General features: G+C 39.1%; 1 protein-coding gene across 3 annotated transcripts in view; it reads right to left on the bottom strand.

The window, feature by feature from the left end:
* The window catches only part of AGPS (alkylglycerone phosphate synthase), a 159,501-nt gene that overhangs the window by 65,155 nt on the left and 76,500 nt on the right, over nt 1–17,846 (bottom strand). For all 3 annotated transcript variants that reach the window (XM_043505391.1, XM_043505392.1, XM_038422213.2), the window contains exons 9-11: nt 16,827–16,952; nt 14,242–14,350; nt 8,832–8,959 (exon numbers count right to left, since the gene is read on the bottom strand). In XM_043505391.1, the coding sequence (XP_043361326.1) occupies nt 8,832–8,959; nt 14,242–14,350; nt 16,827–16,952 (363 nt within the window). The remainder of the gene's footprint in view (nt 1–8,831; nt 8,960–14,241; nt 14,351–16,826; nt 16,953–17,846) is intronic.

The raw sequence follows: 17,846 nt of genomic DNA, 5'->3' as shown, positions 1-17,846 counted from the left end.
GACAAAGTACCACTTTCCCACACACTTAGCCATGGGAGATAAATGAAGTGTGAGTATTCCAGGGTGTAAGGCCCTTCCAAGCTCCAAGAGAAGCTCATTTATTGGGAAGGCTACTCTCCCTGGATCTGGTGGTCAGAGAATATCAAGCAGTTTATCCATATTCTCCTGCAGAAATTCAGACTGGATGTCTAAGTAACAGCCACATGCCTCAGGAAGTCCTGATATGCCTTAAAGTCCTCAGGCATTGAGGGAGAGAAGGAGCCTGGCATGGCAGAGTCATCTGGAGAGGATGAAGAGGCAGTTTGCAGTGCCAACAATGGAGACTGTTCTTGAACCACAGGAACCAGAGATTTTCCTTGGATCATCATTGCTACGGAGATCAGCATTATTCCCACAGTAGGGATTCCCGCCAATGCCATATCTTTTTTGCCCAGTGGCCTCCTTGGGGTGCTCCTCAATTTTCGAGTTCCTGCTTTTCAACCTGCTCCAGAGTGAGATCATCAGTCCTGTAATTGGCTCTCATTCCCAAACCACCACAGCTATAAGCACCTGCTGAGCCTGTAGCCTCTGACCATTGGCAGCTGAGGAGCTGTCATCACAATTAGATCTCTGGCAGCATCAAAAGTATTCGGGGTGGAGTGTAGCTAACTCCTCCACCTGGCACACCTGCCCAGGGGAGTTGCTGAGCAGCAGACTCGACAGTCCCCTCATGGGAACTGAAGTCAACGGTCCCGACTCTTGCTTTGTGGGCGCCGAGTGCTCCTTCATAGGATGCACTGCTGTTGCACCTACTGGCTCAACTGTCTTCAAGACCGGGGAATGATCCCCGTCAGTCTTCCTGTGCCACTTGTGCTGCACTGGTGAAAGAGTGGTGTGGGCTGCCTCTGCAATTTGCGGTGCTAGGGAGCACTGGTGCAGAGGGTCTCTTAGGTCAGAGTCCTTCCTTGGCACCGTGTCGCATACAGAGGCCATACGGATGCGCTCAGTGCTGGATCCTGACTGTCCACGGCAGGCTGAGGACAAAGAGGATTCCATCAGGAGTGGTTTCAGACAGAAATCTCGCTCCTTTCTGGTCCTAGATTGGAAAGCTCTGCAAATCTTGCACTTCTCTGCTTGGTGCACTTCCCCCAGACACTTCAGACACATGTGGTGGGTTGCCAGTTGGCATAGGCTGGCTGCAGGTTCCGCAGGGTTTAAACCTGTTGCTCAGAGGCATGCCCTGGAACCCAAGGGGAAGGTAAGGAGATTGGGGGAAAAACCCCTCTCCCTAAACCTTATCAGCTATATACACAATATACACTAAAAACTAACTAAACTACTAAGACTTAAACTACAAATACAACTAGAAAGAATGCTAAGGGAAGCACTTGCTAAGCAACGACCACAATTCCAATGACAGTCACTGGTGGTAAGAAGGAACTGAGGAGGTGAAGTGTCAGCAGGGGCATACATCCAGTGCCATTAAGGTGTCACTCCAGGGGGCTCCCCAGCCAACCTGACAGGAGTTACTACAGAACTTTGATGACTCTGCACACGGCACGCACATACCTAATCAGAATCGATATGAGCAATCGCTCAAAGAAACAGTGTATTATTTTTCAAGTGCATCAGAAGTGTGCTAGGTACCTAAAAAAACATTTTAAAAGTGACACGCAGGGACTTGCAGTTTCACTCTAGATTAGAGATTTTACTTTGTACATGGAAAACGAATCAATTTATTCACAGTCAGATCCAAATAGATATACAATTGTATTTCACTCACAATACAGTACAACCTGTGTAAAGCACTTAGTAGATTCCAAGGCCAGAAAGAACCATTGTGGAATCTAGTCTGACTTTCTATATAATGTAGGTCATAGAACTTCCCCCAAAATAATTCCTAGATTATCTTTTAGATAAAACATCTACCCTTGATTAAACAAGTCAGTGATGGAGAATTCATCAATGCCCTTGGTAAATTGTTCCTATAGTTAATTTGTGACTATTTCCACTCTGAATTTTTGTAGTTTCAACTACCAGGCATTGGATCGTGTTTTACTTTTCTATGCTAGACTGAAGAGCCAAATATAAAATATTTGTTCCCCATGTAAGTACAGACTAATCAAGTCACCCCTTAACCTTCTGTTTGTCAAGCTAAATATATTGAGCTCTTTCAGTCAATCTCTAAGGCATGTTTTCAATTCTTTAATCATTCTCATGACATCTCTGAACCTTCTCCAATTTTTTATTATTTAATTTTTCCCCAAATACAATAATATACCAAAATACCAGATTCATCATAACACTATGTAAACAAACAGTGAAGATAAAGGGAGTGGAGTGGAAGTGACATATATATCTTCAGGGTCTACATTAATTATAGACATCTAAGAAGTCAGCACAAGCTGCTTTGCATTTTTTGGGCATTCCCTTTCTGCGACATGCCAGTCATTCGTTAGCTGTGAGGTCAGCCTTATATCACTGACCCAGACATCAATATTTGGTGAGGATTGACTTTTCCATTTTTGGAGGTTTAATTTTTTAGCAACCAAAGCTGCTCATAGGAGCCACACTGCCTTGTTTCGAGGTAATCTCCAGGTATCAGGAATATATCCAAAAATGAAACTTAAGCAGGGCCGGGGGGGGGGGGGGGGAGAACGACTCCAACTTAGTATTCAGTATCAAATTGGTCCTTTGACTCACCTCACACCAGAAATTCTTGATACATAAGCACTACCCAAACATGAGCTAATGTAACTCCCTTGGTAATACATTTCCAATAGCAGTCAGCATTTATGAGGACCATTACGACTAGCCTATGTGGGGACCGGTATACTTGAAGTGTATTTTGGTGAATAAGCTGTAGTTGTTTTTTTAACATTACATACAATTATATTCCATTAGGTCAAAGACAGTTATGTATCCAAATCTCTATTTCAAGCAACTCTCAAATTTTTTTTAATGACCAAGATTTCTGATTTACCCCCAATGAATTATATATCCTGAGATGAGTCCAAACTTATTAGTAGTGGCTAGAAGGTATGCCCATGCTTAGATACAAATACAAGAGCATCACCACAAACAGCATAATTTTGTGCTCTGTTTGGCCCACCCTGATACCATGAATATGTTGATTTGCTCATCTGACAATGGCTGAATCTAAAAGAAAAGGAGAAAGGGGGCAGCCCTCCCACATGCCTCTCTTTAATGAAAATGGGGTAGAAATAATACCCTTGGTAATTACTCTGTAAATTGGGTTAGAGTATAAAGAATTAATCCAACCAATAAATTTTTATCAAACCCAAACTTTGCTATGATATGAAAGAGATAGTCCCAGGCTATGCAGGCAAAGGCCTTTTTGGCATCTAAAGTAATGTCAGCTAAGGATTTTTTAGAAGCTCTTGATGTGACAATATCATCAATCAGTTGACACATTATCTGAGTCATGTCTGTTAAGAGGAACGCTTACCTGATGTGAGTATAATGTCACAGAACTTTGTCTAGTATCACTGCAAGAGCTTTAGCTACAATTAGGGTGACCAGGTGTCCATTTTTTGGGGGGGAGGGGGAGAGGGAAGGCAGTGCCCATGGGTGAGAGCAGCATGCAGAGCCGCCTGTCTGCGCCTCCGCCTAGGAGCCAGACCTGCTGTTGACCACTTTTGGGATGCAACGCAGAGTCAGGACAGGCGGGAACCCTGCTTTAGCCTCCTCGCTGTGCCGCTGATAGAGGTAAACCTGTGCCCCAACCCCCTACCCAGAATCCCCTCCTGCACCCCAAACCCCTATCCCAGCCCAGTGAAAGTGAGTGAAGGTTGGAGGACAGTGAGCCACCAAGGGAGGGGGAATGTAGTGAGTAGGGCCTCAGGGAAGGGACAGGGCTAGGGCGTTCAGTTTTGTGCAGTTAAAAAGTTGCCAACACTAGCTACAATCTTAGCTTTACACCTGATTAAAGAAATTGGCCTGTAATTATCACAGTTCAAGTTCTTTCCCAGATTTAGGAATAACTGAAATTACAGCTTCTTAGAGTAGGTGGGAGAGTTTGCTCATTCTTGGCCTCACTGAATATGTTCAATAATCTAGGTGTTAAAGTTTGAGAACTTTTTGTAAAATTCAATTGAGAACTCATCTGAGACAGAAGTCTTTCGGACCTTCATTTCTTTTATAGTCTGAGTCAGGTCCATGATTTTAGAGAGGCACCTAAAAATTCCTTTGGAGAGTCAGGGATCTGAGGCAGTTTAGAGACAATTCACTAAAAAAAAAAAAAAGTTATCCAGGCATCTTTACAGATTTCCTTTTCAGCAAAATATAGGTTTTGAATAAAACTGATGAAGTTGTTTATTAATATCTGTGTTGTGTATAATTTATTGCGTCTATTGCAAATTACAGCAATCTTGTTTGTAAGCCTTTTGCTTAAATCTATATGCTAACAGCCTGCAAGCTCTCTTGCCGGATTCCTGGTAGTTTAGTTTCAAAGTGAATAAAGCAATCTCAACCATTTGGGACAGAAGTTTGTTGATTTCGTGTCTTAGATTGATAAGTGTTCTCAGTTTCTCTGGGGAGGGGGGCAGAAGCAGAGTCTACATCCAAGGCTTTACTTTCCTTCAAAAGGAGGTCAATTCTATGTTCTCTCAATTTCTTTTTAAAGGTGGCATATGAGATGATACAGCTTCTGATGAAGGCTTAAAAGACTTCCCAAAGCATGGAAGCAGATGAAGCGGTGGGGGTAGTTTAAAAGAGTCCTAACTCCTGCTGCACAGAGTTAACAAATGATGTATCCCCACATTTTCTGAGGGCCTAAGAGATATGTGTCGAGGAGCATGGTCAGATATAACAATAGTACCAATGCCACAACAAGTGGTAGAATTGATCAAATCTAGAGACACTAAGAAATAATCCAATCTTGACTATGTTGAATGAGCTTGGGGGGGGGGGGGGGGTGTGTGTGTGTGTGTGTGTGTGTGTGTGTGTGTGTGTGTGTGTGTGTGTGTGTGTGTGAGAGAGAGTGTTGCAGGGGCGGTGCCTGCAGATAGGGCAGACGCCTGGCAGCACCTCCATGTAGGAGCCAGAGGGGGGCATGCCGCTTGTTCCAGGAGCTGCTTGAGGTAAGCATCTGCCTGGCTAAAAGCTGCCCTCATTGCAACCACAACACGTGCAAAATCTTAAAAGAGCAGTATTTTAATTGCTGGTTCTTGCCATAACAGCTCCTTCCCCTCCCCCTCCTCTGGATTTTGCAATATAAGCTCCTTAGTGGTAAACTTCAGGAAGTTCACAACTAATGCTCTAAGCTGACCTTCTGGAGCTTGTTTAGGGACAAGGGCCCAATGTGCCTATTCTGTATCAAAACAAAAAAAAAAAATCTACCAGCAGATTCATCAATTCAGTAGTTTAGGGACAAATTCAGAGGATTTACCTTTCTCTATTCCCACAGGAACACCTACAATCCTGATGTTACATTGTTATGAGTGGCCTTTTAGATGAATTAGCATGGTCTTAGAGTCTTGATATGTAACTAGAGTTCTTCATAAACTAATTTGTTCTCGTTGAAATCCCACTTCAGAAATTCTGTGTTCTGCTTCACTCATTCATCTGGATTTAGCTTGTAGTGCACTCTGAATTTCAGTCATGGTGGTCTGTAGGATGGAAACTGTAGATTTAATTTCAACAGTATCTGTGCCACCTGCTACAGTACAGCCATCTGCTGCGCTCCATAATGTGCAGGAACCATTTTGTTTGTAGAAAGCAGATCTCTGTTTTTTCAGTGCTTTCAGATTTGGAAAGGAAGAAGCAGTGCTAGAGGGTCTAGGGAGTTTGAGTAGTTGGGTGCAATATTCCTCGACATTGGATGGTGAGGTTTAAGAGACTATGTTTGGGGCTTCCCTGTGGGCTGCTTCAGAGCTCAAGCAACCTGCATCCACTTTGGTCATAGCGCTCTCTGATGGCTCTCAACATCCTTCCTGAACTGAGGATGCCAGAACTGGACACTGTATTCCAGCAGCAATTCCACCAGTGCCAAATACAGAAGTAAAATAACTTCTCCACTTCTATGGGAAATTCCCCCTGTTTATACATCCCAGGATCACAATAGCTTTTTTGGCCACAGCATCACAGTGGGAGCTTACATTCAGCTGATTATCCACCATGACCCCCCCCAAATCTTTTTTAGACTCACCGCTTCTCAAGATATAGTCCTCCATCCTGTAAGCATGGCCTACATTCTTTGTTGCCAAATGTATACATTTAATCTTATTAAAATAATCTGCACTGTTTATCAAGCAATCCAGACTATTCTGAATCAGTGACTTGTCCTCTATGTTATTTACCACAACCACCACCCCCAAACTTTTGGGTCTTATCAGTGATTACTGTGTTTTCTTCTGGATAATTGAGTAAAATGTTAAATAGCATAGGATCAAGGACTGCTCTCTGTGGGACCCCACTGGAAACGCTTGATGATGATTCCCCATTTAAAATTATATTTTGAGACCTATCACTTAGCCATCTTTTAATCCATTTAGTGTGTGCCATGTTAATTTTATATCATTTTAGTTTTTCAATCCAAATGTCATGTGGTACCAAGCCAAATGCCTTACGGAGGTCTAAGTACAGTAGGGCAATATTATTCCCTTTATCAACCAAACTTGTGATCTCATCAGAAAATATGTTAGTATGACAAGATCTGTTTTCCATAAACCCATGTTGATTGGCCATTACCCTTCTTGAATTCTTTATAAAAATCAGGCCTCCTATCAGCCATTCCATTATCTTTCCTAGGATCATTGTCAGGCTGACAAGCTAATAATTACCCGGGTCATCCTGGCACATTAGCTTTCTTCCAGTTTTCTGGAACTTCTCCAAGAGACTTAAAAAAAAAAAACAACATTTACAGTAAAGCAAGCTGCTCAGCAGCTATTTTAAAACTCCCAGATGCAAGTTATCTGGATCTGCTGATTTAAAAATGCCTATTACTACCTTCTGTTTAACATCCTCCAGAGATACTAGTGGAATGCAAAGGGTGTTACCACATGATGAGATCTTTTTCCCCCTCCAAAAGCGGCACAAAATTAATTGAACTTCATTGTCTTTTCTGCATGTTGATTGATAATTCTACAATTTCCATCTAGTAATGGCCCAATACCATTGTCAGTACTCTATTTTTTATTCCTAATATATTAAAAATGTATTGTCTTTATCTGTGCTGGTGATAGATTTCTCCTTATTTCCCTTTGCTTTCCTTATCCATTTTCTACAATTCCTAGCTTCCGATTCATTGCTATTAACTTCCCCTTTCATGTGTGTGGTGCTTCAACAGGGCCAATTTCACAAAGCTAAAAACAACTGAGCCAAGTCAGCTGGGAGGAAGCAATTATATCTACATCTACCTGGTCTGACTTTATTCTGCTTGCACTTTACAAATGTGATCAACTCATGATCATTACTTGTACCTAAGCTACCATTAATTTTTAGTTCTGTGATCAGTTTTTCTTTATCTGTTAGGACAAGTCTAACTGTGATGGAAGCAACACTGAGTTAGGAAACTCATCTCTAACATATAGAAATTTCAAACATGTTTCAGTACGGGAAGAATGAGACCTCCAGCATGTCACTCAAATTTAAGTACCCCATGATCATGCTGGGCTTTTTTCCCTACACATAGATAGATGCATAAGAAGGTGGCCATCCTGTTCCCTATTGTGACTGGATGGTCAGTAGCAGACAACTTATACCACATCTTGTGATTTATCTATTAGGACATTGATCCATAAGCATTCAAGATCATTTTCTTCCAAGTTATCAGTGACTTGAAAACAGGTAATGCCATTTTTGAGAGTGTGCCAGGAAGCCATAGATCCACACTATAATACTTTTGATCCACTATTATCCATCCATGCTACTTTTCTCACTGCAGATTTATTCTGACATTAAATTGTGCATAAAATAAATGCAATTGACAGTTCAACACAAGAGAAGAGAAAGCATATCACAAGAAAGTTAAAATGGCTATTTCAGAGCTTTACCAAAAATAGTCTGTCATATCTATCTTATGCTATATTTACTATGCAGCAGTAAGCTAGCTTTAGTGCAGATTATAGCGAAGGTGATATCAACTCATTTACTATTTTTAAACAGTACTATAATACTTTTTTCTTATATAGTGCTTTTTCTTAGTAATGTATATTTAGAATCCACCCCATGAGAATTATCCATTATTAAAGGGTTTTTTGGAGGGTTTTTTTTTTTGCTGCTCTGATAAATAACTAGGATTGTGAAGACCTTTGTGAAAACTAGCCTGGGAATGTGTATGCTGAACACTACCTTGAGAACTCTCCAGGCCGATACTACCAGCTACAGAACTTTCCAAGGAAAACTGGAACAGTCCCAGGGTAGCTATGGAGGATAAAGACCACTTCAACCTGTAGCACCCCAAATACTGCTAGTTACCGCCCCACACTTTCTGGTAGTCGCATCTCTAGCAGATAGAAGAAAACAATTGATCCAGTTACTAAAAAGTGAACTAAGGAGAGTTCACGTATCTTCCAAAACAGCATGAGCGTATTACCATGCTGGCGCATATGAATAGCAAGTGCCACAAATGTGTACCACTCCCTTAGTCTGCATAGGAACAAAACAAAAATAAGTTTTATAAACTTTGCTAAAATCTGATTTTTAAACAAATTACACGGAGGTTTCTAAGATGTTAAAATTGATGCTGTCCCTTTAAACCCACTTACCAACTACAAAAATATCCAGAGGCAAACCAGAGCATTACTGTGACATCTAATGTTAGAATACAGATACTACATGCATGAAACAGACAAGTGTAATAGAATTCAAAAACAAAATTTTCTCCTTACCTGCTTTGCTATTTCTCTTAAACAGGCCACTCCTCGTTCAAAGTTAGGAAATACTACAGAGCCATACTTCTGGTATTCAGGGATTGGTCGGATTTTTATTGTAACTTCTGTAACCACTCCAAGGGTCCCTTTAGAAAGGAAAATCATCATTTCAATGTCACAAAAATCTCTTGCTTTCTGACTTAACACACATGATTTTGAGTATTTTCATACTATCCCATAAGTGAGAAACCTTAAGAAAATTAAGTCAGATTTGTTGAACATATTTTCAAGCCTGGAGTAGCATTTTTATTGTGCATCATTTCACTAGAAATTTTTTCTTTCTACATAAGCCTCCAATTAGAAGTTGACACTTAAGGCAACGTTTCTCAAACCATGGATAAGATTTTTTTCAGAAAATAATCAAAGCTCAAGATGTCTAAAAACTAATAGTTTTAATGCAGTATTCTGCAAAAGCTCAGCTGGTATACTGCATTTACACCAAGCTTCGCAGCTGTTTTTGACAGGCTTTAAATGAACTGTCAAGTAAAACAGGTTGCCATATCCAGCTGTGCAAGACAATGAGGTTTAAAAATGAGTATTTTTTCCATTCTACACAGTGATTTGTAGTGGGGGAGATCAGGGTGGTTTTTTTTTTTGTTTATTATTAAAAGATTTGGATTAGGAAAATAGGTTAAGACTGTTTGAAAATCCTTTAACATTAGGACTCAAACAATTTAGGACAGAAAAGATTTCTTCAGGTAACAAGTTAACTAGTTCAAATTATTGAAGTTAACCTGAAGATCATACAAGAGATACTGGAGGTCTGGTAGACTAGTAATAACATAACTTTTCAAGTCTAAACTGGTTACAGGGAAGCCCTCACAGAATTTGACTAACTGTTAATGGGGGGTTATTCAGTGTTAGAATGCCATAAAATGGCAATATGTGGTGCTAAAACCAACTCAAACTAGTGTTGTACGTATGGTTTCAGTGTCTTCAAACAAATTGAAAAAAGTTTAAAAACAACATAAGTGTATGTGCATCCAAAGCACTTGAGTCAGAAACTTGTCAGCACATGTGCCTCAGCCATCTTTGTTCCTGGAGCCAACGCCATAAAAGGGGTGTAACCACCGCCCCCTCTCTCCATTTTTTTACACCATCTAATACCTCAAATAGTGGGGGAAGGTGGAATGGTCATGGAATGTATCTGCGTACAATACACCACAAAGAACAAAAAAGTTACTCTACAGGGAAGTAACAGTTTTTCCCCTTTGAGTGATTGTGCACATATACATTCCACCGTGACTCACCAACAGTTTCCTTACAGGTGATGGGACTTTTGATTATTTGAAAAGAGACTGCAGTCAGCATTGCTATACTGACTTGTTGAAGTTGGCACTGTCCCAGGAAGCTTGAGTGAGTGCAGAGTATCTGGAAAAGGTATGTACTGGCAACTGCATTGTTGGTATGCAAATTTCAACTATTGGTATTTTACTGATGAAACATAATAGGTCCTAGTGGGCTGTTATTCTCACAGGAGGAGAAAATTTAGCTAGATTATAGCAGAGCTTAATGCACTCACATACAGTGAGATATATATTGGATTTAATGGGTTGCTCTTTAATCCTTTCAGCAAAGGCCACAAAAATTCTAGGAGATGATCTGAAAGACTGAAGTCCAGGTAAACTAAAGAGCCCTCTGAACATCCAAAGTATGAAACTCCTCTTCAGCTCTGCTAAAATGAGGTTTTGGAAAAATACACCAGAAGGTGAGTTGCCCGAGGTAGAAACAGATACATAAACTTCAAGTGTGGCCTAAGAGAAACCTTGTCTTCGTGAAACATTGAGAAAGGGGGGGTTGGCTTACAGTGCCTCGAGCTCCAGTACCCTTCTTGCATAACTAATTGCTAGCAGAAATGCGGTTTTCATTCTTCTTGTCAGATATGGACCTTGCCATGCCAATTTGCTGCAACCTCATCAGCAAAGTGCAGAGCTCTCAGACTACCACCAAATCTGGTCAGAGGGCAGTCATTAGTGATGTGAGACATTGTCTTTGGCCACAGCTGCATGTGGGATCCTCTCATTGGCCCCAACTGTTGGGGGGCTGTCTGCACATTGACCCTGTTCTGGATTGGTCTGTTCAAAATCCGTTCAGAACAGCCCATAAATGGGGGAAATCAAAGCTGGGTACACACATAGTTGGGTCAATAATAAGCGACTGGTTTCTGATGTCAGCTGCAGATCATTCTTCACACCACATAGATACCTCAGAGAAATTTGGGTAGGGCAAGTGGGCCCACAACAGCATGCTTTTGGGTCGTTGAAGAGGTCTGTGTATAGTGATAGTGGTAGACTTGGGTTTGCACTGATCTTTTCAACAATTCTGGCTGTAGCAACCAGAGGGCTGTGTGGAAGAGTGATGTGGTTTAACACAGTGAGCAATGTGTGTAATCACCCCAGTTATGATGTGCATGGTTAAGCGCAGTTGTGTGTCAACCACCTTTACATGAGACAGATGGAGTCAGACCAGAGCACAGTATTCTGCTGCAGAGTAAGAGAGGGCTAAACCAAATGATTGGCGATTTTGAGCATTTGCTTCCTATAAAGTGCTGACCAATTTGCCTAGAAGGTTGTTACACGTCACAGTTTTCCTCGGGTAGATAAGATATGTGAGAAATCTATCTAGGGTTACTCCAAGGTAATCAGCAAACCACATTCAAAGTGCTTTCTAGAGCTGAATCCTGGGTTGCCTGAAAACTGGCAATGCTAAACAGTAAGTTGATGGTGTCAATGCAGACTGCAGTGAAGATACAGGAAGAACTGATCACGTTTTGGTGGCAGGTGATGCAGACAATGCCGATGTAGCTGAGCAGCTACAATTAGAATCAGACAATGTAGAGTCCAGAAAAGGGAGACAAATCCTTTGCTGCATGAAAGGCTTGTGGCATTGATGGCACTAACAATGGAGGTAAGTGTACAGCCACTGGAGATGGAACCAGATCCAATAATGCTGAGGGTTGAATATCTCTCCAGTAAAGCAGAAGGCACCAGTCTCGACAACCCTGGCGGACGTGGAGTCTGAGTGTTGGTGTTTATAACCAGATCCAGAATTAGATGAATTTTGAAGTGCCTTTTTGTGGGATGAGGAGCACGCTCTATCAATCTCAAACCGTTCTGAACACTGCAAGGAGGCCACACGACAGCAAGATTTCTCACCCAAAATTGTCTTTGGCGCCTTGGCAGCTGGACATGAACTTCTCATGGAAACTTTCAGTCATGGTCAGGCTCTGAGGAGGGAGATGTTGCCATTTCGAGAAGATAAAATTTAAGACAAAACTTTTTCTATTTCTTTGTCCTAGTGGGGAACAATCTACAGCTAGGACATATGTCCCTCACCTAAACAAATTAAGCAACTTTTATGCTTATCAGTGACAGGGATAATAGCCCTGCACATATCAAATTGTTGAAATCCAGGGGATTTCTGCATGGCAAAAAACCTACTAAAACAACTCTTAAACTAAACTAGAATTGCAGTAAAGTGAACTATACAAAAAGGAGAAAATCTCTTTTCTGAGCTTGCTAACTGAAGCTCAAAGGCAACGGGGAGATCCAACTCTTGCTACAGGTAGTAAGAACAAATAGAGGGAGGCCATAGCCACTCATTTTATGCCTTCTGCTCCACACGAGGATGGCAGAGGCCATGCACTATCCAATGGTACTGATGTCAAAAGTCTCTGACTTGAGTACACTAGCTGCACACACCTTTATAGTGTGAAATATACATGTGCACAGATACTTGAAGGAGAAGTGGCTTTTAACCTGCAGTTTCAACAAATTTAGTAATTAGATTGCAAACTCTTCAGGAGAGCAACTGTGTGTGTGTATATATATTTGTGCAGTGCCTAGCACAGTAGGGATATAATTCTGATTGGGGCCTTTTGGAGCAACTGCATGACAAATAATGAACAAACTGGAAAATGTGGAGCATGCAGTGACAAGTCTATGGTGTAAGCAGATGGCAAGTTTAGCAAAATCCCACAAAAAGGCTAATAACTAGACTAAGTTTGAATGTTTCTGGAACTTCTCTCCACCCGATATGAGTAGCTTCCATTCATCTTGATTAAGAGTTATAACAAACAAAGGGGATGATAGTGCACTTCTTACGACTTAAAAAGTAGTCAATATGAACTTACATGGAGATGGAAACAGAAGTTCTGGACTTTGGGAACTTTTAGATCATGTATGGAATTTGAAGAAAATTTGTTTTGTTCTAAGAACTTAAACCCTTCAGTTCTCAGAAATCCAACCTGCTACAGGGAGTTCTAAAGACTATTATTGAAACAGTCACCTCCTCTGTATAACATCTGAAAAAAATTCTCTTTCACTGTAACTTATGGCAATTTTTTTCTGTGCAAGAATTTAACAGCATTTGCAATAGGTGTTCCTCAGGAACTTTTAATTTAAAAAGCTTTTCAGAGTTTTTGGTTACCTACGGGACTAGTATGGACACCACCTCATGGAGGAAATCCTGCAGGAATAATTAATATGTACCAACATTACCTTATATTAGGCTGTTTAAAAGATTACTTTTTGAAAAATGAGAATAAATAAAAGGAGACCAAACAGGAAAAGAATGCACTACTGGACAATTTTATTCATATGCCCATGTGAACACTTCATTTTAAGTTAAATTTTTTGAGTACAAATTTTGGTCCATGCACATATGTAATATATTACTTACTTACACTTATGAAAATGGAAATTATTCAACACAGCAACCTTCCTGAACAAAGCCAACTAGAATGATTTAAATTACAAAGAGAGATACAAACCCAAAAGACAACATATTAAGAACTTTTTGAAATGTATTGCATCAATTTGGCACCATGTTTCACCTAAATGGGTAAGCCAAAATTTAACTATGAACATTTGATTACTCCCAAGCAGTTTTAAATACAAGTAGAGTCAGTTACATAAAAAAATTTAAAAAAAAAAAACCCACAACATGTCCTGCATTAAGTAACATGGTAACAGCAGGTTAAAATAGAGATTTCATTACTGCATGACAAACACCAACAAGAAGATAAGCTCAGTATTATAATTAACATTTTTTTCAGATGTTTACATGGCAATGATTTGTAAACCTATTAGAATTTCCTAAAAGCTTGAGTTCAAAAATAAATTGATTATAGTTAGAGATACAAGGCTTGTTTTGAGCATGTTTTTTTGTGTTTGTACAACACAACAATGAGGCTGTGACGAGAGCCACAAAGTGGTACCAAAATAAAGGCAGGTTCTTGCACTGTAGTACTTACTACCCATTAAGTGAAAAACAATGTTTTGAATAAATAAATCCCAAAGGCTTTCAAACCATTACAGAAACTGATGTAATCTCACAAACTATATCTTAATATTACTTTTGTTTATACCTTCAGATCCCATAATGAAATGATGGATGTCAGGTCCTGTTGACATGCGAGGTACTTGACAGCTTTTTTCTATTACTCCTCTTGGGGTTACCATTTTTATATGAACCACCTATAACACATTATACAGCGATGACTATACATTCATTCAGTATTTAACACTGAAGTAATTAACATATATGGATTAATATATTCATATTAAAATTTCCATTTACCACAAAATACAACTTAAACTTGATGCAATTATACTATACAATTTGGAACTCCTATAAAATTACCCCCTAGAAATTGTGGTGTAACCTGCTAGCAACTAATAAATCTAATACAATTCAGTTAGCCAGCGAAAGCACAGATTCTTCTCATTTGACAAATCAGACTTTTCTCTTTTGTCCCTTGTGTATGCATCCACAGTAAATCTACAATTAAACATTTTGATGTTTAATATCAACATGATATTATGATGTTGATGATATCCTAGCCTGTATCTTCCTTTTGTTTATGCCTCATGATTGCATTGGTTAACTCTCACATATAGATACTTACTATATCACAGGAAAATAGTAGAGAGAAGGAATTTTAAATTATTTAGAATCCCAATCTATCAGATATAGCAATTTTAACATAGTTAAATTTGGCTTACAGAGGAGAGTATCACCATAAAAATTATTTCCAGTGGAAATGAAAAAAAATCCACATTTATTGCAAATGCATTTTTACGTAGCAGCTTGACTAAAAAGCAGAAGAACTCCACTACCTGTAAACATTTGAACACTTATTTTAAGTCTACCATGATAGCAGGAGATTGACAATCCAGATAGAGTGCTAAAAATCCTCCTTAAACTCACTATATTTGTTTCTACTCTAATGTGTCCAGATTGCTTACTGTACACCTGTATTTTTTATATAAATTTTTTATTTCTTGCTATATCAGAATTAAATAATGGAGATAAATTTTTACTGTAAGAGTTTTCAAAGCCAATAAAATCGGAAATTTGAAAGCATCTTAAATTCAACAAACTGCATTGAAGCCACAATGGAAATTTAAGACTCTTGAAATGTATGTGTGGCTCAACAATATAACCCGATGGCTTCTCCTGAGCTCTTCATAAGACCATGAAGACAGTTTCATAACATGCATATTTACATAGTAAAGTGCACTTTTATTTAAGCAGTTTGTATAACACAACAAAAACATTTAGATACAGCAAGCTCAGAAACAAAATAGACTCAAAATGAAATTTATCTGAAGATTTCACTACATGCAAATAATAAGTCATTATTAAATATTTGTTATGCAAAGTACCAAAAAAATGATTAAAGCACATCAGCCAACTGGCTATTATTAAACATACCACATTCTCCAATGTTTTAGTGGACTACCAACCCAGCAGGTAGGTTGCAGGACCATCATCAAAAAAGTTAAGAGCTAATTGTTTACCATTTTTAAAGATAAGTACATAATTCAAATATCAAGTAAATATACATCTGGTGCTGAACTATATGTACATTTTAATGGATTAAAATGGATTTGAAAATTATTCTTCCTCCAATGAAAGATGGTTTCACATGCCAAAGTTTAGCTTGATGCAAATTAAGGTCTAGAGATACCCCAGCCATTTGGCATAACTCTTCCCTGCACACACAAGTTAAACAGAAGGGCGCCTCAGTTACCAGGGCACAATCGGGTGTCATATCTTGAGAAAAATTCATCTTTGTTCAGATACCCTAACTGTTTCAGTCCTGTAAAGCACTACTAGACAAAAAAATTTGGCAGCTACAGACAATGTAAGCCATCAAAATATTTAACCTCACCTTGTACAAAACCTTTTTCCACCTCCACTCTCCCTGCCCCCGTGCCTACCAAAATCCAGTTAGTTACATATTGGTCCATTGGTATGAAAGATATTCTGTTCTAAAAGTGATTTTTTTAAAAAAAATAGGGCAAGGACTCTGGCCAGCTGAGATTTTGACAGGAACATATCCTTCCTTTAAAAAAAAAAAACAAAAACAAACAAAAAAAAAAACCCTCCCCAAGAAAGCTGTTTTTCTTTTGCAACACAGAACACAGCAGCAGCGACAAAAATTCAATGAAGCTTCAAAACAGAAGGTGACAATACTTTTTATATAAAGAGTTTAGTCTGCCTAATTTCTCTGTCCCTCACACACACACACACACACACACACACCCACCCGTATATATAGCAGAGAGAGAATGGGTGATGCATTAGTAGTTTTTAAATTACCCTTATATTAAGGCTGCTTCAAATTTGGAATAAGGCACTTCTTTAGTAAGCAATGAAGCTACAATATGATTCTGGTGTCACTACTGTAAATGTTTACTAACGTTTTATTTATGAGAAAATTTACAGTAGTGATGACAGAATCATATTATAGTTCCACTGTTTGCTAAAAGGGAGTGCTTTATTCCAAATGTTAAGCAGCCTTAATATAAAGGTAATTTAAAAGAACTGCTGTACACACACCCCACTTTGTCTGTCCCAATTAGGACTAATTTACAGAAGCCAGAACTGAATGTTTCAAATTGGAGGGAAATACTAGATAAAAGGAAATATTTATAAAAAAATTACCAGATCTTCAATGTTTCCATAGATGTTCTTTTTCATGCCTGATGCGCGTGTGGCCACCCATCCTCCAAGGGAGCTGAATTCCATAGAATCTGGTTCATGGCCTGTACAGTAACCACTCTCACCAAGCTAAAGATAGAAAGCAATACTCTACTGGTGTAAGATAGTCTGTTTTTGCTTAGTAATCAACATATTTTTTTAAACATTTTAGATTAAAAACCTACTAACGATAGGAAGGAAAAAAATAAGTATCTTGAACCAATATTATTCAGGTACAAAGAGCCAACTCTTGAAATTTAAGTATAAATTTGATACAATTAAGTGGTTCTGTTTCTACTGTGCATATGCTAAACAGTACATCATACCATGAGGCTAGTTTTATCATCCCCCCCTCCCACACACACACTTTAAAACAAGGACCGCTATTGTTTGCAAAGATGCGATTCAAATACATGTGGAGAAAGATAAGTAACTTCCAACTTCACTTAAACATTTCCAATAAATAAAGCACTTAATCTTTTGTTCTTTCTATTCTAATGTGATGTGCAATAGAAGTCTGCAGAAATTCTGAGCAAATTGCTTGTATTTAATTCTCTCACGAAGGAATGTGTTTTAATGCACAGCCATCTGGTTGGGCTTCCTGTATGCAACACCAAAGACAAATCTGTAATGCAGATCATGCATTCCTGTACATTAAATAGTTACTTGTTTCTCATTTTTCTATATTAGCTTGGCTTTGCCATCTGTACAACACGCGAGTATGATTGAATCCCCTTAAAAATGCAACACCAAAGCTGTCCCACTGAAATAATGTAAAAAGCCAAGCAATCTTGTGCTGAATGGTACTGACCCCACCAACTGCATTTACTATACTTGAGACCATCTATTTGTGTTGACCAATTTGATAATGATCCAGTTAAACATTTGCCATTTTCAAGTATGCTATCTAGGCAACGGACAGCAGCTATATTTGTACACACATGTGCATATGCATGCGCACATGCTTGTGTGCATGCACACTAT

Source organism: Dermochelys coriacea, chromosome 11 (assembly GCF_009764565.3).
Source record: "Dermochelys coriacea isolate rDerCor1 chromosome 11, rDerCor1.pri.v4, whole genome shotgun sequence".
Lineage (NCBI taxonomy): Eukaryota > Metazoa > Chordata > Testudines > Dermochelyidae > Dermochelys > Dermochelys coriacea.
The sequence above is the reverse complement of the archived record's forward strand: the minus strand, read 5'-3'. Positions and strand labels throughout refer to the sequence as shown.